Below are 25,779 nucleotides of genomic sequence, written 5' to 3'. Positions count from 1 at the left end.
CTGATTTTACATACGTCCCATGTATATGAAATATGATCCCATCCCTTGTATATGATTTATTTGAATTATGACGCCTTGATGTACCTCACACTCCTTTTTATAAACTGAATACCCATTTCTACTGCGAGAGTTGCAATGGTCCAATCTGTCCACTAGATGGCACCGCTCGACCACCACTTACAGATTACTTTACGCACAACTAGGTCAAGTGATATCTATATATATATATAAAGCATACACCAATGTACGTGTTCATACTACATTTCCACAAGCTCGTGTATTTTTTCCATTATAGGCCTACTTCTTAAATTGTCATAATAATGGCGTCTTCTTCATTTGTGTAGGTTTTGTATGTATTCATTCAAACATGAAAGGGTGACGGGGAAGGACGTGCTGGTAAATCAACATAAATCCCGTCGTTGCTCTATGTTGTCCATCTACTGGTTCACACACGCGATAAATAACAGGTTTATATCGTTATGTGACGTCACGCGACGCCAACCCACGTGCGGTGACTTCAGTCGGCGGAGGGTGGAGGACGAGCAGCAGACCCAGGAACATTCAAACGCAGCCCATAAAACGCAAGGCTTAAAACAATAACCTCGACAGTGGAGGACACCGTTACGGTTTCACTTCTGAACCCCCTGTTGCCACGCGATGTCCTCGGTTCCGTCGGTCTAAGGTGTTTCATTGTGTTCCTCTCCTCCCGGGCGTCAAGCTGTGATATTTCAGACCATGTTTCTGGAGGAAAATGATGCGCTCATTGGCGATTTCTGGTGACCTTCGCCTCCGTTCAACGGAACATTTCGCTCTGAGCCGCTGCCGGTGTCGGATCGCCTCGACGTGTGTCGTCTGATCGGTGACCGGGGCTCTCGTCAAACCCGCCAGAGTACAGGTGTCGATAGCGTCTTTCGGCCTGCGATCCGAATTCTTTAAATCCATCAAGACCTTGGCAGATGCCCCACGTCCTGACAACCCGGCGGCGTCACCATGATGGACTTTCCATCCCTCACTCCGTACTTGCCGCTCATGCGCTTTCTGGTGCCGCTGGCAATCACCAATGTGGCCATCGACGTCGGCGAGCAGGTAACCGTGTGGCGTGGACGCGTTGTGTGCTGCGGTTCCGAAGCGACCCGCGCCGCAGTCTCCTCATCAGATCGTTGTGGTGTTGTTTTTTTCCATCAGTACATTCCGTCGTGTTTTTCCGTTTAGGAAAGGATTAGCCGCTGAGTAGATGGTGGTTCGGGTCGTGGTTGTGACCAGTGGGAGGGGGTTTTGGGACCGTTAGATGGATGGATGGTGGCTGGGACCGATAGCTCGTCCCCCGGCAGGGTAAACAACACACGGTGTATGGAGCCTGTACACAGGCGCCTGTTAGACCCCGGTCCTTTGAAGACCACTCAAACGAGGCTTGATAGTCAACTATTAATGAATACGGGTTGCGATTTTTATTTACATTTAAAGTCCTTGGGAAAAAAGCAGAGGTTTAAACAAACCCGCTTAGCTATGGCCGTGACTCATATCTGAAGGCAAACAAATGTCTGGGCCTTTTTCTAGAGAGAGAGAGAGAGAGAGAGAGAGAGAGAGAGAGAGAGAGAGAGAGAGCGACAGAGAGAGAGAGAGAGATGGCGGGTCGTCCTTAGGAGCTAAATAATCGCCAGTCGTGTTTCTTAATGACCATCATCCTGCCTGACTGTCCTGACTGTCTATCTTGCTATGGATACTCTGTTTCAGAGCAGACGGCGTTCAATTAAAGCCCCGCGAGAGTATATAAGGAAGGGATTTGGCTTATGTAAGCTGCTATAAATAGATTTCTCCCGCTGTGGATGAACGGCAGCTGGATTTTCCACTTCCGGAGACAGAATGAGTTGATAGCGGCGTATTGTTATTTTTACTGGTACGCTTGATTTATGTCACGTTTCCATTTTCGGCTATCCTTCCTGTTGCCAGTCTATGCTCATTGAATTAATTATCAAACTAATAAATCAATTTAGTGATTCGTACAAACTCCTCTTCCTCATTGCCCCCCCCCCCCCCCCCCCCCCGCCCCTCAACCACCACAAACCCCTTCAAACGGCCAGTTATGTATCTACAAAAGCCAAATGTGTGTTTTGGTGTGTGATAAAGAAAGGCCTAGTCATGATGATGTCTGCGGCGTCTGGTCTGCCTGCTCCAAATGTGCTGTCTCACTTCCTTCTCTCTGTCTCGTTCTCGCTCTCCTCCCACCCCTTCCCAGGCTCTGAACAGAGGCATAGCCACTGTGAAGGAGGATGCGGTGGAGATGCTAGCTAGCTATGGGCTAGCCTACTCCCTGATGAAGTTCTTCACAGGGCCCATGAGCGACTTCAAGAACGTGGGCTTGGTGTTTGTCAACAGCCGCCGGGACCGCCGCAAGGCCGTGCTCTGCATGGTGGCCGCCGGAATCATAGCCTTCCTCCTCCACATTCTCATCGGTGCGTTTTTCAGCCACACTGATTCAGTTTCCCACGATGCATTCCTACCGGTTGTGTTTGATGTATTGGATTAAAGGGGTCTTGTGGTATAACTCTTTTTTTTCCTTCATGAAAACATGACAAAACCCCTGGTTACTGGATGTGGGCCAAAGTTGAGCTTGGAAATGTTTCAAATGGTGGAGTTGTTGCTTTTAGATGGAAAACTACCATATGGTCTTCTGTGTGTTTGTTGGTTTTTGTTTATCTAAAACAACCAAGTAGAGACACATTTAAATTCTTGTCTATCTTGGTCACATACGCACAGCAGGAAGTATGTGTATACATGTCCCTCTTGTCCAATCACTACTAACCCTAAAGCCACAGTGGTATTCCTGCATGGTTGTGAGTTAATGTCGACCACTTCCTGTCTCTGCTGCAGCACAGACGGACTTGGGCTATTACATCATCAACAAGCTGCACCACGTGGACGACTCTGTGGGCAACAAGACGCGCAGGGCATTCCTTTACCTCGCAGCTTTCCCGCTTCTTGACGCCATGGTGAACCTCAACTCGTTACTACTAGATACCTTTTTATTACTATGTCTAGTTGCTGAATATTTTCCACTCCCAACCATAGTTACTAGTAGTTACTATCAACTATAAGTACCAACTAGTTAACAAGTTTCTAGATAATGCTATGTTCATTTTTAAACTGCCCACCCATGTTTTTGAAAGTACAGCCTTCTTTGTTGTAACCTTGGCAACAAATCAGATGTTGTTGTCTTTTGGTTTCGGGAGTTTCACCAATCTCGGCCCCTCCCTGGCTTCAATGTTGACTTTTCCCCCGTTATCAAGGCTATAGTTGTGCCGTTATCAGCCATGAAAGAGCATTTTGAAGAGCTTTGTTTCTCCAGAGGAACTAACTCTATCTCCGTCTCTCTGTGTCTGTGTGAAGGCATGGATCCACGCGGGGATCCTTCTCAAGCACAAGTACAGCGTCATCGTTGGCTCCGCCTCAATCTCTGATGTCGTGGCCCAGGTAAAGCCTCCTCCCACTCTCCACAGCCAATTTTAAAATCTGTTCTGGCGTCGTCTGGTACATAACCACCGCGACCCTTATTGTAGCAGAGGTCATCTTGGCCGGAAAACTGAGGATGATTGATGCTGAAGCTGAATCAATCCATTATAAGAAATGCACACAGTTAATTTTAGTAACCAAATAATAATCAAATTTGTCTGGTCCATGATGTGATTCCCTGATCTGTTGACGCCAGCGTGTGGTCCTTCTCTTGGTAGATTGTGTTTCGAGGCCCATCCTGCTATACGGTAACATGACGTGTTCTTCTCTTGGTAGATTGTGTTTGTGGCCATCCTGCTCCACAGTAACCTGAAGTGTGTGGAGCCCATGCTCATACCCATCCTCTCCCTCTACATGGGCGCCTTGGTCCGCTTTACCATCGTGGGTCTGGGCTACTACTGCAACATCCACGACAACATCCCCGACTCGAGCGGCATGGACGTCGGGGTAAGAGCCTCCCTGCTTGCCTATCCGTGATGCTAGCCCTGATGCTAGGCCTAGCCCTAAACCCTAGTCCTACCTCTAGCCCTAGCTTTAATCCTAAACATAACCTCATAGGCCTAACCCTTATCCTACCTATTCGACATATTTCTAGCTCTAACCCTTAAAACATATCCCTAGCACGAACCCTAGCTCCAATCCTAACCATGGCTTCAACCATAGAACAAACCCTGGCTCTAGCCATAACGCCTGACCCCAACTCTAGTCCTTAGACAAAAAAATGCATCAGGTTTGAGTTTAACTCTAATCGAGTGTGGATTAGATGCTGAATACATTTGTGGGGAACACTGGCTTTTAATACGACACACCCGGAAGGACCATAACTATTTTTTATTATCCGATGTGGAGTTTACCACTGTGTAATTCTGCTTAATGAAATTCTTATAGCAAGCCAAGTCAACCACATAGCAAGAATAAAGGCATGAAGTTATAATAATAATAATAATAATAGTAATAATGCATACAAAACTAAGTAGTAAAAATTTAAATAGGAGGTGCAGTAAAACATGACATTAGATATCACAGAGGAGTCTCCGGCCTAACCGTCTGATTCTCCCGGCAGGGCGATGCCACCATCAAGAAGATGTTGAGCTTCTGGTGGCCCCTGGCCCTCATCCTGGCCACCCAGAGGATCAGCAGACCCATCGTCAACCTCTTCGTCTCCCGAGACCTGAAGGGAAGCGTTGCTGCCACCGAGGTGAGCGCTAGAGGGGGCCTGCTGCCACCTGGGGCCCCCACCCGGGAGCCCTCACATGCGAGCCCCCACCTGGGAGGGGGGGGGGGGTTGAGGGCATCCTGGGGATGATTTTGTAGCTGACCTCGACTTGAATCTACTTGCCTTTTTTGTTTGGAAAAGTTGTTGGTGGTACAAGCTACTTGAAAACACAGAGGAATACTGATTGGTCAGAGAGATTAGCGTCATCACTGCGTACAGGACATGCTCCTATAGTGGCGCAATGGCTACCCGCCAAACTACGTGGTGGTCATTTACCGAAGATCAACAACATCCCTTCGATATCCTCCACTGTTCCTTTTGTGCGTTGTGTGGCAGGTGACCCTATGATGACCTCAACATTGAGGGGTTACTATCTTCAGGTACTATCGCCAGAAGGAAAAAAAATACCTGGTACAAAATGCGAGTAGAGCAGAGCTGGTACTTGGTAATGGAATCAAAAATCACGAGTGAATCACGTGGTGATTAGTGGAATTGAGTTAGCAACCAGTGGGGTTGGAGAGAGGGGACAGGACTATGGGGCTGATTTCAGGAAGGGGCACAGACTTGGGGATTGGAGCAGCGAGGGGGACAGCGTTACACAGCGTTAGAGGGCCTCCCTCTGGAGGTTTCTGGCTAGCAGAGGGCTTCCCGGCCGCAGACAAAGCAGAGCTGTTTACCAGAACGCTCTGGAACTGGTGGACAAGGCAGCGGCCGCAGCAGCGGTGAATCAGGCCTTCGTTTGGGCGATGCAAGGGGACCCAGCGCTGTGAACACACTGCTACTGTTCCCCACACCGCCTGTTGTTTTACACACAATCACACACACACACACACACACACACACACACACACACACACACACACACACACACACACACACACACACACACACACACACACACACACACACACACACACACACACAGAGTGCTTTGATGGTCCGGGATTTATTCTGAGGTCAATAGTTTCCTTAAACACCAGTAAAACAGGCTTCCTGCTTTACAGCAAATAAAAAGATGAGATTGCGGCTCTCTCTCTCTACTTCCCTCTGTCTGTCTTTCTTATCTCTCTGTCTGTGGCTGTCTTTTTTCACTTTCTCTGTCTTTCTCTCAAAGTCAAGTTTAGAAAGCTTTACGGTCATGAATGTTTCAACAACATGGCAATATAAAAAGGCAATGAAAATGATAAAGAAAAACTGCAACAATCTGTTCCTTTCCCTCTCTCTCCCCCCTGTAGGCGGTGGCAGTCCTTACCGCTACCTACCCCGTGGGTCACATGCCCTACGGCTGGCTGACTGAGCTGAGGGCGGTGTACCCTGCCTTCGACAAGGTAAGACATGCCCCCTTTAACGATCAATCTCTGTTACCAACGGCAACAGATCACTGTACTGAACTTTCCCTCACTCACTCACCCTCTGTGCTCTCTCTTACCCAACAGAACAACCCGAGCAACAAGTTGAGTGCTGGGAGTATGGTCACAAAGACGCACATCAAGAAGTTCACATTGTGCTGTGTGGTGCTGTCTCTCACGGTAACAACACCCTAAGATCCTGCTACAAACATGCGGGTTGGCATGGCGCCGCATTGTTGTATTGCTGCCTCTTTTCGGGTTCCTAACGTTGAGTTCCTCTGTGTGGCAGGATTTTATTTCGGAGGAATTATTGTTGTACTTTTATTTTGAAGGAAGCGAGGTGTGTCTCATGGTTTGAAGAACCTGTGGTCTGTTCTACATGAGGACCCATTAAAGCTGTGATTCAGCGCTTTGTATGGGAACACAGTTATTAGCATTCTAGTAGTCATAACTGGAGCAAAATAACATCAAACTATTAAAATTATAAAATGACGGTGTCTTTCTCCACCATATCGATCAATCTTAAGAGCTTGGTAAAGGACTAAACCGTGTTCTTGTTTGGTCGCCGGGCCAACACCAAGGTTAAAGCCTTCCAAAATAAAAGTGCGGCAGGTGTTGGTGCACTCAGTGTTGTGAACCACGTGTTCCTCATGCTTGGCATAGTGCTCATAAACGAAGGCTGTGTGTGTGTGTGTGTGTGTGTGTGTGTGTGTGTGTGTGTGTGTGTGTGTGTGTGTGTGTGTGTGTGTGTGTGTGTGTGTGTGTGTGTGTGTGTGTGTGTGTGTGTGTGTGTGTGTGTGTGTGTGTACACTCATTCTCGGGTCTAGGATTCCCAGCTCAGTTGTACGTCGTGTTCTCCTGCAGAGTAGACCTGAGGCTTTGGTATGAGAGAGAATATTAGGGTGGAATTTGGGTCAAAAGTCTTCAGGTGCCTCTAGTTGTTGTTTTTGTATTTAAGGGTGAAGTGATTGCGTCTGGAGATGATCAGATCTCCGATCAGGATGTGATGTGTATATGGGTACCTGAGAGGGCCGATCTAAACTTGAACCCGGGGAACATCGGGGTCAGAACCAACCACGTACTGCTCCTCGACAGGAAGCCTTGTGGCTGGAGGTTTGAGCGTATTTAGGTCAAACAGGAGGAGACGGGACCAGATGTGAAGGCACTCCACACTGTCAACAAGTCCAGTAGGGCGGGGCCCCTAGAGGGAGCGATGGGGGTGTGATACACTACCCGGCCCAGCCCGACCGCCAGCGTGTCTGGACCTGCTCTGTCGGGTCGCTGGAGCCAAAAGGACAACCCAGCCACGCAGACTCACAGCCAAAGCACACAATGTACATGTGTCACGACCTTGCGTGGGAGACGCTCGGGATATGTTCAGGACGGAGTTCGTGACTGCATCTCAGCTCAAGTGTGCTGGGTTTGATCCCCAATGTCCTCACACTAGCTGCAGCATCCTAGAGCCAGATGCCCTAAAATCCCTAGCCGCAGCCATTACTTTGGGTCAAAGCGTCTGCTGAATGACAACAACAAGGACAGCAATGATAAGTCATGTTTGAAAACCAGTTTAGGGCAAATACCTGGCTTCCAATGCTGATTAGATCTGACGGGAGGATGAAAGCTCCTCCTCCTTTCATAGGCTGCGGGATTCAATTCCCCCCGGCAACGGTGGATCTGAATCAGACGTATCCCAACCTCCCTTAGCAAAGCCCCTAGTAGCACCTCCAGTGCAGAAACTGCTTCAGTAATAAAAACGGTTGTGCTGGTTTATTAACATAACACACAAACATCCAAAACAAAAACCTCCTCAGAACAGGTCTGTGTCGACATGTTCCCGACTTACATTTCAACGTATTAACTGTATAACTTAATGTGTAACTTTTAGCGCACCTTATTTCATAGAAATTAGGGCAAGCTGGGCCATGTTTTGAGTTGAGCAATGTACTTTGTTCACTTTCCCATCACAGGCCAGAGCACCGGTGGTTTTGGTCTTGTAGTTAATTTAGGGAGGTTTGTGGTTCATTTGGGTTGATTTGTAGTTAAATTGGGTTACGTGGTTAATTTGTGCTATTTTTAAAAATGGAAGCTGTTGTTAATTTGCGCTGTTGGGTAGTTCATTTGGGCTGTAGTTCATTTGCGCTGATAGGTAGTTCATTTGCGCTGTTGGGTATTTCATTGGGGTCATTTGTGTTTTTCCAGCTGTGTTTTGTGGTCTTCTGGAGTCCTAACGTTTCGGAGAAGATCCTGGTGAACGTGATCGGGGTGAAGTACTCGTTTGCTGAGCTCTGCGTTGTCCCGCTCCGCATCTTCTCCTTCTTCCCTGTGCCAGGTAGGAATTCTGGGTAATCAGATAAGTTGTCAAGGTGTTCCAACAGCCCTTATTTCATGAAGTTTAGCTATTACAAGCCGGTTCCAATGTATTGTGATATCACAATGTGGGAATGTACAACCCAATAGAGTGGTTGGTGGAGTTGACCTGTCATCACGGTCTATTCCTTTCCATCATACATCTGATCGGACACTTACTTATGATTTCACAAATTGATAAATTTTGTAAGCATGCACTTTAAAGGGCAGGTTGGAACCCCCAGTTAATTAATCAATTAATTAATTAGTGCGGGGACAGTATGTTGCAGCTGCAGACTGTAGTTCACGTGCAGACCAAAAGAACAAACATGGCTGTGAACTGAAAGCAAGGCAACTGTCAGAGCTACAGTGGTACAGCAGTGACTAGGGCGTTGTACCCTGTGGCCCATGAGGTGTTCATCCAGAATCCTTTTAGCATAGATTTGTTACATACTTCCATTCATTAACTGTTGGTGCCAAGCAGCTATAGTTGGACCAGTGAGCTGATCTCTGTGTGTGTGTGTGTGTGTGTGTGTGTGTGTGTGTGTGTGTGTGTGTGTGTGTGTGTGTGTGTGTGTGTGTGTGTGTGTGTGTGTGTGTGTGTGTGTGTGTGTGTGTGTGTGTGTGTGTGTGTGTGTGTGTAGTGACAGTGAGGGCCCACCTAACCGGCTGGCTGATGACCCTGAAGAAGACGTTTGTTTTGGCGCCTAGCTCCATCCTGAGGATCATCGTCCTCATCACCAGCCTGGTGGTGCTGCCCTACATGGGGTGAGTCTGCATGGGATGACCGGAGGTCAAGGGGAATTTAACACCCTAGGGTCACGGTGTCAAGGCCATGGGGTCACACAGGAGTCAGTGAAATCCTAAAGCACTGTCTTATGTTTTATTTTGGTCCTTTTATACTAGCTAACATAGCTTTTATTCTAGCTCACTTGTCTATTATCCTAGCTACCATAGCTCATAGCCTTGCTAACTTGCTAACAAAGCGACTATCCTGAGAATATTAACATCCCTAAACACGTGGTGTGCAGTACAGCTGCACATATCAAATTAGTGGTGAGTGAACCTGGTCAGGATCACATGTGAGCAACCTGAAAGCTTCAGTCATGGCCATTTCTTTCAGATATTTCAGATAAAAGCACACAATAGTTAGAAATGCATATTTAATGTACGCACACACCAGTCTTGTTTCTAGCAGAGTGAGCCATGAATACAGTGTCAACCCCTCTACGCAATGTAACTGTCCTTACATCGAAGGAGGGGATATAAAAATAGTTAATAGTAAACCTAAACATAGATTTTCCAGAACAGCCTCCAGTGTTTGTAATAGAACAGCATATGGGCTTGCTAACGTAACAAGATAATGAGATTAGCTGGAGGTATGCAAGCAGGGCTGCCTGATCCTCCGAAGGGTAAGATAGTTTCTGGTGCCTCATACTAACCCTGTAATAATGACCAATGAGTGCATGAACATGGAGAAACAAAAGCACAGTAGCAGAACGAACACTGACTGCTAGCAAGAGGGCAGCGCTAGTTATTCCTCACCTTGGTCTTCTCTTGGTTTCAGTGTTCACGGGGCTACACTTGGCGTTGGATCCTTATTGGCTGGTTTCATAGGAGAGTCTACGATGGTTGCCATAGCAGCATGCTACGTTTACAGACAACAGGTGAGTACTTTACTTTTACTAACCATTTCAACTCTGTTCATTTGGTAGTTACCACCGAACCGTTTAAACGTCATGTATTAAACACGTTTATCAGAGTGACAAACTGCCGTTTTGTTGGTCCCAGTCCTATCCAAACTGAATAATTTTTTCCGCCCTGTGACAGAGAAAGAGTGAGTTGTCCAATGAACTGGTGGTGGAGGAAGACTCAGCCCCCATGAGCGAGGTCAGCCCCAGGAGCCAGATGGAGGCCATTGAGGAGCTGCAGGAGGAAGATGAGCAGGAGTAGAGCCTGAACCCAGGGGTTCAGCAGGCCCCAGAGAGACCGTGGAATGTTCCAGAACACATTGGAAGAGGATTCAGGAATAGTTTGGATTGAAAAAAATAATCTATCCAGATGAAAACTGAACCTTCATGTTTACGAAGCGCTTTTAAATTTTTCTTCGATTTTATTTAAGAGAGAAAAGGTATTTTTCCGTGTTGAATCCCCCATCCCTCAACTATTCCGACGCACATTGTACAGAAAGCCATCCACCTCCCAAGTGTTGACCCCTCACCCCATGTCAACGACCTCAACGTCTTCTGGCTCTCGGTCACCTCCTACATCGCCGTGGTTACCGGGAACCGGAAAAGGGAAAAAAAAATAAAAACAACGGACACAGGAGGACCTTGTCTCTGGAGTGCTTGTGGAGTTATGAAATAGAGGAACATATTTTACGTTTTTATCATTATTTTCTCTGAAACTTGCCGATAAGGCCTTGTTTGACTTCATACGGTGGGCCTTGTTCGCTGGTGCAACTTGTGTTTGACATAACGATGTACAGAGTATTGTTTTCTATAGGTGATGCTACGTGTATATTTAAGGGACGAGGGGGGCGGGAGACCCTGCTCTCAGACGCTTGTGTTCTTCTAGAATATTCAGTTTGTCTGCCTTCAAAGCGGTCCGCTGCTGTTCTGCTCGCATGGTTCTGTAAATAATGTACAGGCCTCCTTGTTTGGCTAATAAACTGATTTAATATTTACACACGCCTCGAGCCTCTGTACTCAAGGAGGGAGCACAAATCAGGGACACGCTCTTGGAAAACAAATTATTTTATTCCCATTTTAGATTCCCACTCTTCCTCCGAATAAACAAGCAAGAGATCAGAAGAATCAGAGTCCTCTTTTCCGCCACCGACTTAAAACGCGGGCCAGCGTGGCGTCTTGGCGGTCGGGGACGCCGTCGCCCCTCCTCCTTATTGTGCATTAAATCTAAGGCAACTTGGGGCACCGCGCGAGGCCGCAGTACCGTGGAGCCCAGTGGTTCCCAGCCTGGGGGGGGGTCTCTCTCTCTCTCTCTCACACACACACACACACACACACACACACACACACACACACACACACACACACACACACACACACACACACACACACACACACACACACACACACACACACACACACACACACACACACACACACACACACACACACCATATCCAAACCAGACGTACGTAAGCAGGGAACCACTGAGCTGGGCTCCGGTACTGCAGGACTGAAGGCCGGTGTGTCGGACGTTGGCACATCTCTCCAAGAACAGCTTGGTTAAAAGGCAGTATGTCTCACTCACACACACACACACACATCGCATAAATTGTCAGATATGGCACCAGAGTCTGGAAGGACCTGAGGACGTGGACGGGTAGGAAGAGACCCTCCCCCCCTCTTCCTATCATCTGGACGCTGCTTCTGGTGCCGCTGTTGCCGTGACGACCGGCACGTTGTAGTGGCGGTCGTCCTCGGTGACCAGGCTGACGGCGGGCCAGTCGTCACGGTGATCGTCGGGGTAGTAGGTGAGGAACTCCTCTGTGCCGCTCATGTAGAGGCGGTACACCTGGATGGTGCAGCGCAGGGCGTAGCCCAGCAGGAACATCTCCACCTGCAGGGCGACGGAGAGGTCCTTCAATCAATCAATTCAATCATTCACTATCACGTTTTCAGTTCTGCCCTCCATCGCCCAGCCCAGGTAGCATGTATTTCCAGAGTACTTTGCATGACGTCCCCAAACACTGTAGAAGGTTCCCCTCATCCAACTGACCAATAAGTCTGCTTATTACACGGCTCTTCTCAATGCTGTGGAACGCTCCGTTCACTTGCATGGGCCTTTCCGACTTCCTGTGGTGAATTATTTTTCAATAATGACCGTTGCTAAGCATATAACTTAGCTTTCGTATCACTCTGCAAGTAGTCCGGTAACCTATCAATCCCAGCGTATTTAGTTGCTAAGAGACGTCAACGTCTTTGGCAGACTATTTCTCTGCTGATCAACACTACGAATGCTGGTAACAAATAAATTGTAAAAAGACACCGTGTGAAGTTATTATTTTTGTTTCGGCAAGTATCCGTGTAATAAGCGGGATAATGTATAGAACGTCGCCGGTCATTATCGGAAAATAAGCCCCTTCAGGGCAAAGCAAAACACATCCACTTCGCGTCGGTGTCTGGTTCGCCCTGTCGGGGCTTATTTCCCCGATAATGACCGGTGTTCTATACATTATCCCTTACAAGGTGAATAGGATTGATTTCACTACCTGGGTAGTTTCGTCAGCAATACTTAATGGAATGTCATGAAGTCGCAGTTACATGCCTCTGAGAAGCTGTCCGGTCCGCTAAACCCGGCACCAGCAACTGAAACAGTGACAGGACATCAATCATGAGCCAAGTCATGACAACCAAAGGAAAAACAGCAGAAGTACAGCAAAAACCTTAAGTTAGATAGATTTAACAATTGAAATAAACATTTGCAAAAGATACTCTATTGATGTTCATGGTCAACTAATATATTCATAATAGAATGTAAAATATTTTTAATGTTAACAAACTGTCATTCATAACTCCAATACCATAATACGTAACTTCATAAATATCGGTCAAATAATTGGTAACAAAGTTTAATAAGCAATATATTAAAATATCCTGACATTTTCAGATTTTACAGTTTTTATACAGTTTCTCAAAGAAGAGCAAGATGTCAATGAGGAAGACCGATCAGGTAACATTACTTCAGCTAGGGAGGGGTCAAGGTTCTACAATATTTTAATGTTCTTACGTTCTTATGTTGCATTATCAAATATTTGTGATTAGGAATTATCTAGAATTCCCAATAAAAGTATCAATAAAGAAAAAACTTAAAATGGTAGAGAGCTCTTGATCCCAACCATTCTGCTTGGTTCAGTTTGTTTTCATTTGATTTAACTAAATACATAGAGAGAAACTAATTACCACTAGTACCAATTGTTTGTTTTTCTATGATTTGTGTGTGTGTATGCTGGGATTAGTATAAAACATTACTGGAACCAATCAGCAACAGGATAGTCAACGTGCTGTCTCAGTGAGTCACTGAATTTGGCCCACTAGAGTGAAAGTAATCCCCTTTGTAAGCAATACTTAGTCCAATAGTCATCTAAAACGCTTTACCCAACTGAAAGCAGGACTAGTTAGTGCGCATAAGCATTAGTCACCAAAGCCTGAATCTGTAACTCATCTAAAGTTGAACATGCAGCTCTGAGTATTGCCTTTTGTGAATCAAGTGTTTCAAGCAATTTCAGGTTGTAGAGAAATCAAACACAGTAAAAACAAACTGCCTCAGAAAGAGATTCAACAAATCCCAAGTCCTGCAATACGAAACATACTCTAGTGTACGTAACGTAGCAGTAGCTGCAGAAGATGAGAACCGTGGGAGTAAAGGTACTCCAGTGCCGTTCCTGGGCCCAGCTCTCCTCAGTGAACACATGAAAACAACAATTAACCGGACCGCTGCGTCCGACGCTCCCTGTGGCAGCAGCAGCAGCAGCAGAAGCAGCGCCGGACAAGTGTGTGCATGCAACGGCGCATGTGGAATGCCAGTGTATGCTTCATCTGGAATTATCCGGAGGAACCGGTTGCGAGTCGCACGCTCTCTCTGCTCAACGGACCAACAACAACAGCAGCAGATGTTCCATCACGTTAATCCCTTCCTTTCAAACTGCCAACTTCCTGCTGAAGAACATTACACATGACCATTGTTTGAAAGGACAATAGAACGGCCTTGGAATATAAATACGACTGAAATGATGTTATGCATTTCCGTGTGAGAGATTCACCATGAAATGGACGTGATTGGTCATCATACGATCACACGACTTATGTTTTACAAGGTTCACTAGAAGTGAACAAAACATCAGAGAAGGTAAATAAAAGGGAGTTTGTGTCAGTAAAGAGCAGCTGGGGATTGGCAGAGCTGAAGACACACAAACAACACAAACAGGAAGTTTGTTGGGAATCTTCCCAGCCCATAAGTCTTCTAGCCAGCACACCAGGAGACGTGGTCTGACAGTAACCAGCAACACATTTACAAGGTTTCAAATACAGGTCCTGTTGACCTTCCCCCATACATTAGAGGACAAAATGGCTCCCGGCCTCCAGGGGCCCATGGTGACACATACCATTAAATCACATGATCAACATATATCTCAAAGGTCCCACAGCATGCTATTTTATGGATGCTTTAATATAGGTATTAGTGGGCCCCTAATACAGTACTTGAAGACGTTCAAGAAATTCAGCCTTGGTGCAGAGTTACAGCCACTAGGAGCCAGTCCCACAATGAGCTCTCCACAAACGTGCCGTTTTTAGAGGCGGGTCAAGGTGGGGGTGGGGGTGTGGCCCTGAGCAGCTTGCGGCCATGGTACCATGCGCTAGTGTTTACAGTGGAACACTGAACACTCTGGGTGCTCCGGCGGGAGTCCTGGAGCTCTATATCTAAATAATACCATATTATATTTAGATATCTATATAATATAAAATATATTTATATTATATTATCATGGTCAAAAGCTGTTTGCTCCTTCGGATGATATCATGAATCTCAAATGATTGCGTCGGGTTCTCAGACGCCTCTAGTTCTTCCATGTCAATATTAAGTAGAGACTGAACCGCGACATGGAGGAGAAAAGGATTGTTGCCCAGGATTGTTCGTCGCCGCCCCGGGGGCTGCCCGCTGAACGCTGGCCGCCCCGGGGGCTGCCCGCTGAACGCTGGCCGCCCCGGGGGCTGCCCGCTGAACGCTGGCTGCGGTCCGTCGGAGCCCCGCTGGCCGCCCCCGGGGAATGCTGGCTGCCCGCTGAACGCTGGCCGCCCAGCCCAGCTGCCGCGGCAGCGGTCTGTTGGAGCCCCGCTGGCCGCCCCCGGGGCTGCCTGCCCAGCCCCGCTGCAGCGGTCCGTCGGAGCCCCAGTGTGTACACACACACACACACACACACACACACACACACACACACACACACACACACACACACACACACACACACACACACACACACACACACACACACACACACACACACACACACACACACACACACACACCATTGGCAGGCCAAATTCTCTGGGCAGGCCAAGCAGAGAAAGGGGAGGTAACCTGGTCCCGTATAACGTCATATGGGGCCGGAAGCCAAATCGAAGCGTTTCAGCGATCCTTTTTTAGATAGCTACTTCTCGGTTTACACCTAATGCAATTTTTAGCTACTGGGGGACCATAGGGAGGCTAGGGGAACTCAACTTAATGTTAGAAAACATAAAATTTCACCTCATAAAGTGACATTTTCATGCCATGGGACCTTTAATGTATTACAATAAATTAAATATATATGTACCAAGTGCCACTTGGTACAGTCCACCAAGTACCCAGTGGTCTGTACCAAGTGGTAGGCTGATCATTCCATCTATCCAGCTATCACACATCTGGGTGGACACTACCACTCGTGAGGTCTTGACTAGTTAGCACTGGACTGAGGTTGGCCCATGACTATTTAGGCCCGACTCTGATTGGGTCTCGGGTGTCATGTGGTGCGTCACTGTGTTCTGGACCATGTGATTGGCTTACCTGCTCCAGGCCTCCGCTGACGCCCACCTGCCTCAGGTGGTTGGTGAGGAAGGTGCGTGGGCAGGGGGAGGTGTCGCGGGCGAACAGCAGCCAGCAGAACACGGGGACGTCCTGGCCCTGCTCCATGCTGCGGTGCAGCTCGGCAGCACGGCCCAGCATCAGCAGCTTGAGGGCCTCCATCAGCCCAAGCTCCTCCTGCCCGCCCTGGAACACGCCCTCGCACAGTCGCCGCCGCTCCTCCGCCGTGGGGCAGTCCGCCGCAGACGCCCACTGGAGGGAGAGCGCAGCGAGGTTGAGAGGTGAGGAAGGGGGCGTTAAAGGAGGCGGCCTGTTGAGTCGTCGAGGTTTGGACACCATCTAGAGGCGGCGGAAGGTGCTCCGCTGATCTGCTAGTCTGATCAGCTGGGTGACGTTCTCAAGTTCATGATGGAAATCGAACTGTCTTTAAACACTTGGACCCCTACGAGACACAACCGACACACAGTATCCAGAATCTGATTCCTAGTGCACCTCTGCTAGTCACAAGTTTAAACTAGCTCCAGTATTGAGTGTATGCCGTCATTGCCCTCAGTGTAACAGTCACCTGGGACAAAAGAGTCATCGAATGACGTGAAATAGAAGTGCAAGATCTGAAACTAACCATAGTCCTAGTGTTGGAGTCGACACAGGAAAACAACTTCTAAAACTAACCCCCAATGTTAGTCAACCCAAAACAACATCTAAAACTAACCCCCAGTGTTAGTCAACCAAGGAAAACATCTAAAACTAACCCCTAATGTTACAGTCAACCTAGGAAAACATCTAAAACTAACCCCTAATGTTAGTCAACCTAGGAAAACATCTAAAACTAACCCCTAGTGTTACAGTCAACCCAGAACAACATCTAAAACTAACCCCAGTGTTACAGTGAACAATCAGAGAGACCAAAGAACAAACTCAGGACTCCTTCCTGTGAAACGTGGCTCAGCCGTCTCTCCATGCCAGCAGCGGCAAATCATTCTTGTTTTATTGACGACAGACTGGCTGGGCTGGTTTGAGGAAGAACACATGGGGCAGCTTGAGAACCCTGGACTGGGACTAAAGGAGCTATTAAGGCTGGCCTGGGGCCCCTCAGTTAAACCGCTGTCGTTCACACCAAATAGCTCAGCATTAAAGTGTAAGTGAGCCCCCTGTTTCAGCTGGAACACAAGGAGAGTTTTTAATAAATGTGTTTTGGACTGGGAGTTCTAGGAAGGAGGGGGGCTTGTTATCCCCATGGTTACGACTCATGGCAACTTTTGATACTTACTGAGTACTGTGTGTCATCTTGACAGAGGTGTATAAAATGAGCCACACACCTCAGCGTTATGCTATAACTGTCCGAGAGCCTAACCGTCACGCAGATGCCTCAACCGCTGCTGAGGCAGAGCTCTACATTCCACACACACCTCACCATCTGTGTCCCTCGGTTGTGACGTCAAAAAGTGTACAAAAACACACATCGAAAAAACGACAATACCGTGAGCTGCGATCGCCGCTGAGTGGGACGTTCAATACAGGAGACAGGAACAATGTGACAGGACCAATTAACTAGTCCAAATGAATACATACTTGTACTTGTGATGTGTGAGTAACTAGTCAAAATGAATACAGTTTTGTGAATGTGAATCAAGATTATAAAGTATTATGATTGTAACTAGTCAGGATTTTACAGTAATGTGACCGTGGGTAACTAGTCAGGATTATACAGTATTGTGAATGTAAATAGTCAGGATTATACAGTATTGTGGATGTAACTAGTCAGGATTATACAGTATTGTGAATGTAACTAGAGGGTTATAACAGTAATGTGACTGTAAGTAACGAGTCAGGCCCCTGTGACTGTAGTATTAATAGCCAAAAAGGAAGAGGGTCCATATGGAACCAATCAGAGGCCAGCGCTGCATCAGGGCCCTAATGAAGCCAGAACCGGTGACCACAGCAGGAGAGTTTAAAGACTGCACTTTTACTTTGACCTGCTGGCCTCACTCCCTGGCCATGTTCTGATTATAGCATTTCAAGCCAGGCTATAATCTTTTCCCATTTCTCAAGTACAGTTAACAAACAAAAAGGACACTTAGTGAGTGAGTATATTTGAATTGTCTTGGGCTGTTTTATTTTATGTTCTGAAAGCGAGAAGTAAAACACCAAATCACCCACATAATGCATATTATTGCAAATATTGCACAACCCTTATTTATGATCATAAATGCATTTACTTCTTATTTGAGTGTGAAACTCCAAATTACATGAACTTTACCTCAATGTTCAGTGGTTGTGGGACCAAGACATCCTATCGGTAATATCAGGGCCTCTACCTTGAAGCCCAATTCCCACCGGTGCTCAATGCAGACACCGGGCAGAAATGCTAATAAAATATGTCTTGGAGCCGACACACTGATTCTTAAGGTTTAAACTACACTTCAAATGAAATAATCAGTGAAATCATCAAATATAAATCCAATCTCTAAAGAAAGTTGATGATACGATCCATTCTAACAATCTAACAATGATTATTAATTACCATTGGAGTGGCTTGAAAGAGTTGAGTTGCAGAGCTGATTCTGGTGTTCGCTGTTGTAAACTCTATAATAAGATAACTATGCTCCAATGATAATTAGGGCTGTCAACGTTAACGCTTTAATGATCGACGGTAATCTGCATACTGTATATTTTTAAATGAAGGCACTTCCTCCTTTTATACCTAATGCCCTAATTCTCTTGTGGGGAAATGAACTGGTGTGGGAGTGGTTTCCTGTGTGGTGTTTGGGCTGTGTGTCATGGCCGTTCGAGAGCGAGCGATTGCTTGGGTCAAACCTGATTTATAGTCCCAGTGTGTGAGTTCCACGAGCTGGCACAAACCAAATGTGACAAAATCACAATCCTCACGCTTGTCCTACGGCGATTTGTTGCGTACCGCTGAAATGGGAAGCTCCGTACGGAGTGAGTGAACCGCACGTCCATCCGACGTTGGGGCCGTACTGCGACTATGGAGACTGCCTACTAACTAGCATCAGATTTTTCAGTTAATTTGTAAATGGACAGAACTTTGGCTACGTTCACCACTTGGATATGTGTCATCCCTCATTGTGTAGATACTATATGTGTCTCCCTAGTGGTGAGGTAGATAAGGCTCCCCTGTGGAAAAGGGCCATCATTGAAAAGGCTAAATTAGACCATAGGTCACAGTAGTGAGTGATATACAAGAGGTATAGTTTAGCTAATTATATTCAATGCTTTACTCATATGGCACAATATCTGTCTTTTGAATGTAAATTTCTCCATTCGGGGGCTTTCCCAGTTTATTCACAGCATATGATGTGATTAATCAGACACAGTTTAATGGATTAACAGCCCTCATTATAACAGAACTATAGTGTGTCGTACCGTCTTCCTGAGGAGTTCAATGTATCCCTTAAGTCGTTGTGTCGCGTCCCTTTGCCCGTCTCCTGATTGGCATTCCCCGGGAAACGACCACTGGCTGAGTAGTCCGTCGGGGCCGTCCAGCTCCTCAGGCAACTGTCCACACAGAGCATTACACCAGGGGCCAATCAACCAAGGGGGGCCACTGGAACCAGGGGTCACTGGAACCAGAGACAACTGAAACCAGGACCACTGGAACCAGGACCACTGGAACCAGGGGTCACTGGAACCAGGGGTCACTGGAACCAGAGACAACTGAAACCAGGACCACTGGAAGCAGGACCACTGGAACCAGGGGCCACTAGAACCAGGGGCCACTAGAACCAGGGACCACTGGAACCAGGACTACTGGAACCAGGGGCCACTGGAACCAGGGGACCACTGGAAACAGGGACCACTGGAACCAGGGACCACTGGAACCAGGGGTCACTGGAACCAGAGGCCACTGGAATCAGGGACCACTGAAACCAGGACCACTAGAACCAGGGACCACTAGAACCAGGACCACTGAAACCAGGACCACTAGAACCAGGGGGAACTGGAACCAGGACCACTGAAACCAGGACCACTAGAACCAGGGGCACTGGAACCAGGACCACTAGAACCAGAGGCAACTGGAACCAGGACCACTAGAACCAGAGGCCACTGGAACCAGGACCACTAGAACCAGAGGCCACTGGAACCAGGGGGGCACCGGAAACCACGAAGCACTGGAGCCAGCACTTGAATCAGGGGGAAATAAAGCATGGCCCGCTGGAACCAGGGTGCACAATGGAACCAGGACTTCTGGAACCAGAGAACTGTCATGTATATGTTCTTCACCTCTGAAACAATAACATCAACATCTCAACATGCTTTTTTTCTACCCAGCAAAATACAAAACAAAATAGTTAGTTCCAGTGACGTTGTGGCTGTCGCCGTGCGGTTACCATGGTGAAGTGATCTTGGTGGAGCCAGGCGGGGGACTGGGTGGTCTGGGAGAGGACCTGGAAGAGGGTGGCCCTCAGGGCACAGTAGTTGTCGCCCCGCACGCGGCGCACACCGCCAAACCACTCCATCATCTGCTGGTAGCCCTGCATCACAACCCCCATCACAGGTCAGGATCACCAGCACTATGTCACTGCACACCGGAATCACTATGACAACATCATATCAACCGGCAGACACTCATATAGCGGGGCCCAACATATTTTTTGGTACAAGGTCTTCGAAAGCACATTGCCTCAACGACAACAGAACCATGTTAAAGTTGAAATAAAGTTATAAAAAAAGGAGTCTCTATAAAAGTCTATTAAACAGGATTTTATAGTTCAAAATCTTATCTAGTCAGCTGACCAGTTAAAAGCCACCTTTAGTCCGACGACTGGACTTTGGACCAACAGAGCACAGTGTTGTCCTTAATATGTAATAGAAACAGGACTGTCATTTAACTAGAGAAGCTCTTTCCAAAAAGACCTTTAATGCCGCTTTTTCACCAACAGTACCAGCTCAACTCGCCACGACTCGGTTTGGTTCCAGGCACGTCGCGTTTCCATCTAAAAAAGTACCTCTTCAACGTGGGCAGGTCGTCATTAGGTTTTAATCACGGGAGACGGGATTCCCGGGAAATCTGAATCTGATCAAGACTATTTCCTGATTCCCGGGAAAGGTTATGATGGAAAATAAAAAGCGCAATGACTGCACGTCTATTGTTGTCATACGGTAACGTTGATCGAGGCGAAACTCGAGCCCTGGGAAAGGAACGACACAAAAACGAAACAGAGAAACGCTGATCTGTGTCCCCCTCGGGAGCGGGTCCATGGACTCCAGCCACGCCGGACACACACAACCACACGCAGCCTAACTCTAGCCCCGGGAAAGGAGCGACACACACGGCGAATCGCCGATTCGTGTCCCCCTCGGGAGCGGGTCCGTGGACTCCAGCCACGTAACTTTGAGTGATTATTCCCATTTACAGCCGCTGGCCAATCAGTGGCCAGCAGCCTGTTTACGTCACACAAAAGTACCTACTCCGCTCGCTTGGAACCTCGTCGGAGGTGGTACTAAAAAAAGTTCCGGTACTAGGTACCAACTACTTTTTTGCTAATGGAAACGCAAAATAAGGCGGGCCAAGTCGAGCTGGTACTGTCGGTGGAAAAGCGGCATAAGAGTCAACTGTCATTAGCTCTAACAAATGTTAGGCAACTGTATCCAAGTGTATACAAGTCTTTACTGCAACTAGGTCTAACTAGCCATCACTGTGGCTAGGACTAACTAGCATTTACTTAAACTGGTCTAACCCAAATTTAGTGAGGCCGAACAACCATTTGCAGAGGCTAGCTCTTATAAGCTTTACTTACTTCACTCTAACATTTAGTGTGGCTAGCTCAAACTAACGCCTGCCATCACTAGCATTAATGACACGGGAAACGTACTGACCTTCCTGATAAGGGCGCTCTTAGTAGTGTTTCCTCTCCACTCCCGCTGGCTGTAGGACAGCAGGTCCACCACTGGGGCCAGACTGCAGCTCTCCTCCAGCTTCAGAGCTGAGACGAGACATGGAAGTTAGTCTATTGTAGTATAGTATATAAACTAGCATTAAATAATTGGATAGCATAGTGGCATAGCTTAGAATATCATTGATAATAGCTAACAGTAGCAGAGTTTGAAGTGGCATTGCATAGACTAGTGTACCATACAGTAGCATAACATACAGTAACATAGCAGACAGTAGTATACCGTATAGTATAGCTTAGCATAGAAAGCATAGAAAGTGTAGCATAGAGTAATGCCAGTGCTAGACGTAGCCATAAAGTTATATTTACAAATATGTTAAATGTTGTGACATAAATTCTGACATACATGTTGCCATGGTTACTAACGTGTGAATTCAGGAGAGGATGGCGATGAGTACATATCCTCCTTTGCTGTATAAATGTCTTCGTCACTAGGAGGAAGAACAGGACATGGTCTTCCTCAATCATAACACAGAGACTCACACCTACAAGCCCTGATGAACAAATGTAGGAATGTTGAATGAAAGTGACACAACCCTCAAAACATGCAGCTTGTCAGGAGAAGTTTGAAAGACTATGTATGTATGTATGTATGTATGTATGTATGTATGTATGTATGTATGTATGTATGTATGTATGTGTATTTTACACTACCCATGTTATATACGTGTGTCAAGAGTGTTCTACCTGTGCCTTATGTGTTTTATACATATTATGCCTTCCTTCAGGCTTACCTTTCTTCAACCTGGTCCACCAGGGGCTGGTCCACCTCCTCCTTCTCCTTCTCCTCCTCCTCCACCTCTTCCTTCATTTCAACATCCACCCCTTCTTCTTCATCATCCCCAGCAGCAGCAGGGGTGTCTTCCCGATCTCCTCCCATCCCGGTCTCTGTCTTCTCAATGGCAGCGCCCCGATCCCCCATCACCTGCCCAGAGGCCTCCTCCTCCTCCTTGCTGCCTCCTTTCCAAACTGCTTCCTGTTCATCAACCACTTCTTCCTTCTGATCCTCGTCCTGGGTCACCCTCAGGGGGCGGGGGTCACTCAGGCGCCGGCTCTCCAAAGAACTGGAGGCCAGGGACCTGGACTCTTTCTCCAGGGCATTCTCTAGGGTCTCGTTGGGGTTCCTGAGCTCCGTCGGGGAGTCGGCGTGGAGCTCTGCCTCCTCCACAGGAGTTGTGTCACTGTCAAAGATACCGGGCAGCCGGCCCAACGTCAACCATATACATTTGTTTATGTTTGTTTTGCAGATTTGAGATCCTGTCGCTCTCCTAGTCAAAAAGGCAACTCTGTTGAGCTGTACCATTGTTGTGGAATTTAGAAAATGTAAATACTAGTCTAACTTTACTTTGGGAGTTCTTACCCTCAAATATAAGTGACTTTCGATAAAAGCTAAAACTGCTAAATGTTTATATTAAATTTATTTGGAGCACAGTTGGAAAACTCCCTAGTTCTGCATGTTTTGTTGTAAACATAAAAGGACTGAAACGGGACTTACACTGTGGTGACTTAGTGCCCACTGGTGGTCACAGGGGAACTAGCAACAACACATATGAAAAACACTCTGTAAACAAGCATTGTTCTGTGAACATGAGTGTGAGGCGGCTCACCCCTGGCTGGTGTCCAAAGGACAGGTGACCTCTGGATCCAGGACCTCACTGGGCAGGTTGCGGGTTGAACCAGTAGAGTCGGGACTCAGGGAAATGTCATGAACAGTCTGGCTGGGCGGCACTTCACCAGAGACCTGGTGGTCCGGGGAACAGACCTGCTTCATAGGACCGACCTCAGTCACAACACTGTTGATGGGCACTTCACCACAGGCCTGGGGTCCTACTGGGGAGCTGCCCCCCTCCGAATCCCCCTCTGATATCATAGCCGTGGAGCTGAGGAGGAAGAAGAAACAACAGAATGTTGATTTACCTGTCCAACATGCCAGCACACCTGGTGACGGACAGGAAGAGAGAGAGAGAGCGAAGATACAAATTAACCAAAGACAAAACAACTATACGAAAATAAGTAGCTACACGAAAATAAGTAGCAAAGAGAGGGATCTACATGTCGAGACAAGTGGGTTAACCTGAGCTCTACTTCCTGCCACATGACTCACCGGGAGTTTGGGGATTGGGGGTGGAAAGGAGGCGGCTGGGAGACCGACTCTGTGTTTGAGATCTTCTGGGGGGAGGAGCCCCGCAGAGCAGGAGACGTGAACTTTGGCGATCCTTCCTTGCAGAGATCCTGAGAGTTCCTCCACTCTCCTTCACAGACCGGGTCGGCCGTGGGAGAAGTGATGTCACAGTGTGCGTCGGTTACTTCCTGTGAAGTGCTGAGTGGGGGACATTTCTCCTCCGCCACCGCTGCTGTTTGCTTCTCTGGCGTTTCCACAATGACTATTCCCATCACCGCCACATCTGGGGCTTCAGCAGCGGGCAGCGGCTGGTGCTGGGGGTCTAGGGGTCTGACGGGGGTGCTCTGATGTCGGGGGGGAGGAGCCAGGGCTTCCGTACACACGCTCTCCTTCTGGACCACGCCGTTCTCCTGCAACATGCTGTTTTCTCCCTGCCTCACCTGCGCCGTCACCGACGTCTTCTCCTCCGCTTTGATCTGCTCCTTCTTCATCTCCTCCTCTTTGATCTCATCCATGCTGGATTTCCTGCGGAGTACACACACACACACACACACACACACACACACACACACACACACACACACACACACACACACACACACACACACCTTCAGTCTTAGAGCATCAAGAGATGTAGCTTACATGTGAACACTGTATATTTTTAATGTTCAATATAGACCCAACATAGAATTACATTTAAAACCATACCAAAATACCACATCATATGAATACATTTTCAAAGTGCATGAGTATTTGAGCATTATTCCCAGGTAAATAATCCTATATTAAACTCATATTTACTTACCCTCATATCGCTGATGAACGAATGCTTTGGGTTAAAAATAGACATTTACCTCGGGCTGTCCAGGAAAGTCCCCACTGTCCCCACTATCCCCGCTTCGGGGGACGCGGCGGTCTTTCCAGCCAACAAGCCGCTCTTCTCCTCCACGGATGCGCAGGGAGTCTCGGCATGACAACAGTTCCCCATCGGATTAAAACGCCCAGAGGTATGGGAGTCCACCGGATCTACAGCCCGAGTCCGGTTATCCCAAGGATCATCTGGACGGTTCTCCAACTCACCTCCAGCCAGAACTGAAGAAGTGCATTCCTCTGTGAGAACACCTGGATCATGACGATATAAGGTTTAATACTACAAAAAAGTGAAACATAGCTCACCCTTTTGTGCCTTCGACTTCGACCAGGGGTTCAGGTTAATGCATGTTCATTATTTCCTGGTAGAACCAGAAATCAAATGCCATGCATGATTCCGGTTTGCATGTACCTGTATCTTAAGTAAGTTAATGCTATAACTTTACAGAAAATAATTAGAACCACCACATGACGAGTGGATCATTCATTCTGGCATGGCATCACATTATTCTACTTTAAATTGCGGTCAGATATCAGGCGAATGACTTAAAAGATGTGCTCACAAACCTGATGTACGGGTCACACTGTAGAACGTGTCCGGGGAGTCCAGTGCAAGGCTATTTCTGTTTCACTTTCCTTTTCTCGTGTACAACAGGATTAGCCTGCTAGCTTCAGCTAATGGTTCCCCTGTATTATTAACTATGTTATTAAACCGTTTATTTTCTGCGTCGGGTATCCGTTATCATTTAATGCATCAAGCTCAGACCGCTCTAAGTTAAAAATATGAAGTGTGTTGTGTAGAATACCAGATATTATCCAAGCTAAACCATTACAGGTCGAGTATGAAATAGGATCCGCATT

The 25,779-nt window shown here is 47.3% G+C and overlaps 2 protein-coding genes across 2 annotated transcripts; one reads left to right on the top strand and one right to left on the bottom strand.

Moving 5' to 3' along the window:
* Positions 1-550: 550 nt before the first annotated feature.
* Positions 551-11,536, top strand: ankha (ANKH inorganic pyrophosphate transport regulator a). The gene is made up of 12 exons (XM_084475436.1): positions 551-1,086; positions 2,237-2,453; positions 2,872-2,990; positions 3,388-3,471; positions 3,787-3,957; positions 4,574-4,708; positions 5,962-6,054; positions 6,163-6,255; positions 8,275-8,404; positions 9,066-9,189; positions 9,989-10,088; positions 10,252-11,536. The coding sequence occupies exons 1-12, from the start codon at positions 991-993 to the stop codon at positions 10,372-10,374; spliced, it is 1,485 nt and encodes a 494-aa protein (XP_084331562.1). The 5' UTR covers positions 551-990; the 3' UTR covers positions 10,375-11,536.
* Positions 11,162-25,779, bottom strand: LOC311355637 (uncharacterized protein). Its single transcript, XM_084475435.1, has 11 exons — positions 25,486-25,779; positions 24,903-25,170; positions 24,031-24,573; positions 23,534-23,806; positions 22,661-23,107; positions 22,293-22,357; positions 21,850-21,956; positions 20,361-20,504; positions 19,396-19,527; positions 15,991-16,260; positions 11,162-12,006 (listed from the first exon to the last, which is right to left on the bottom strand). The coding sequence occupies exons 2-11, from the start codon at positions 25,034-25,036 to the stop codon at positions 11,800-11,802; spliced, it is 2,322 nt and encodes a 773-aa protein (XP_084331561.1). The 5' UTR covers positions 25,037-25,170; positions 25,486-25,779; the 3' UTR covers positions 11,162-11,799.

The sequence above is a fragment of the Micromesistius poutassou genome (genome assembly GCF_964030765.1).
Source record: "Micromesistius poutassou genome assembly, chromosome: 11".
NCBI lineage: Eukaryota > Metazoa > Chordata > Actinopteri > Gadiformes > Gadidae > Micromesistius > Micromesistius poutassou.
Note: the sequence above shows the minus strand (reverse complement) of the source record. Positions and strands in the feature narration are given on the sequence as shown.

Excerpts from the sequence above, each read along its gene's own strand:
- ankha (XM_084475436.1), top strand. The coding sequence starts at position 991 with ATGATGGACTTTCCATCCCTCACTCCGTACTTGCCGCTCATGCGCTTT. Across the intron at positions 2,454-2,871 it reads CCTCCTCCACATTCTCATCG|CACAGACGGACTTGGGCTAT; the intron begins GTGCGTTTTTCA and ends TCTCTGCTGCAG. Across the intron at positions 4,709-5,961 it reads GAAGCGTTGCTGCCACCGAG|GCGGTGGCAGTCCTTACCGC; the intron begins GTGAGCGCTAGA and ends TCCCCCCTGTAG.
- LOC311355637 (XM_084475435.1), bottom strand. The coding sequence starts at position 25,036 with ATGGGGAACTGTTGTCATGCCGAGACTCCCTGCGCATCCGTGGAGGAG. Across the intron at positions 24,574-24,902 it reads ACTTTCCTGGACAGCCCGAG|GAAATCCAGCATGGATGAGA; the intron begins GTAAATGTCTAT and ends TGTACTCCGCAG. Across the intron at positions 20,505-21,849 it reads AGAGCGCCCTTATCAGGAAG|GGCTACCAGCAGATGATGGA; the intron begins GTCAGTACGTTT and ends GTTGTGATGCAG.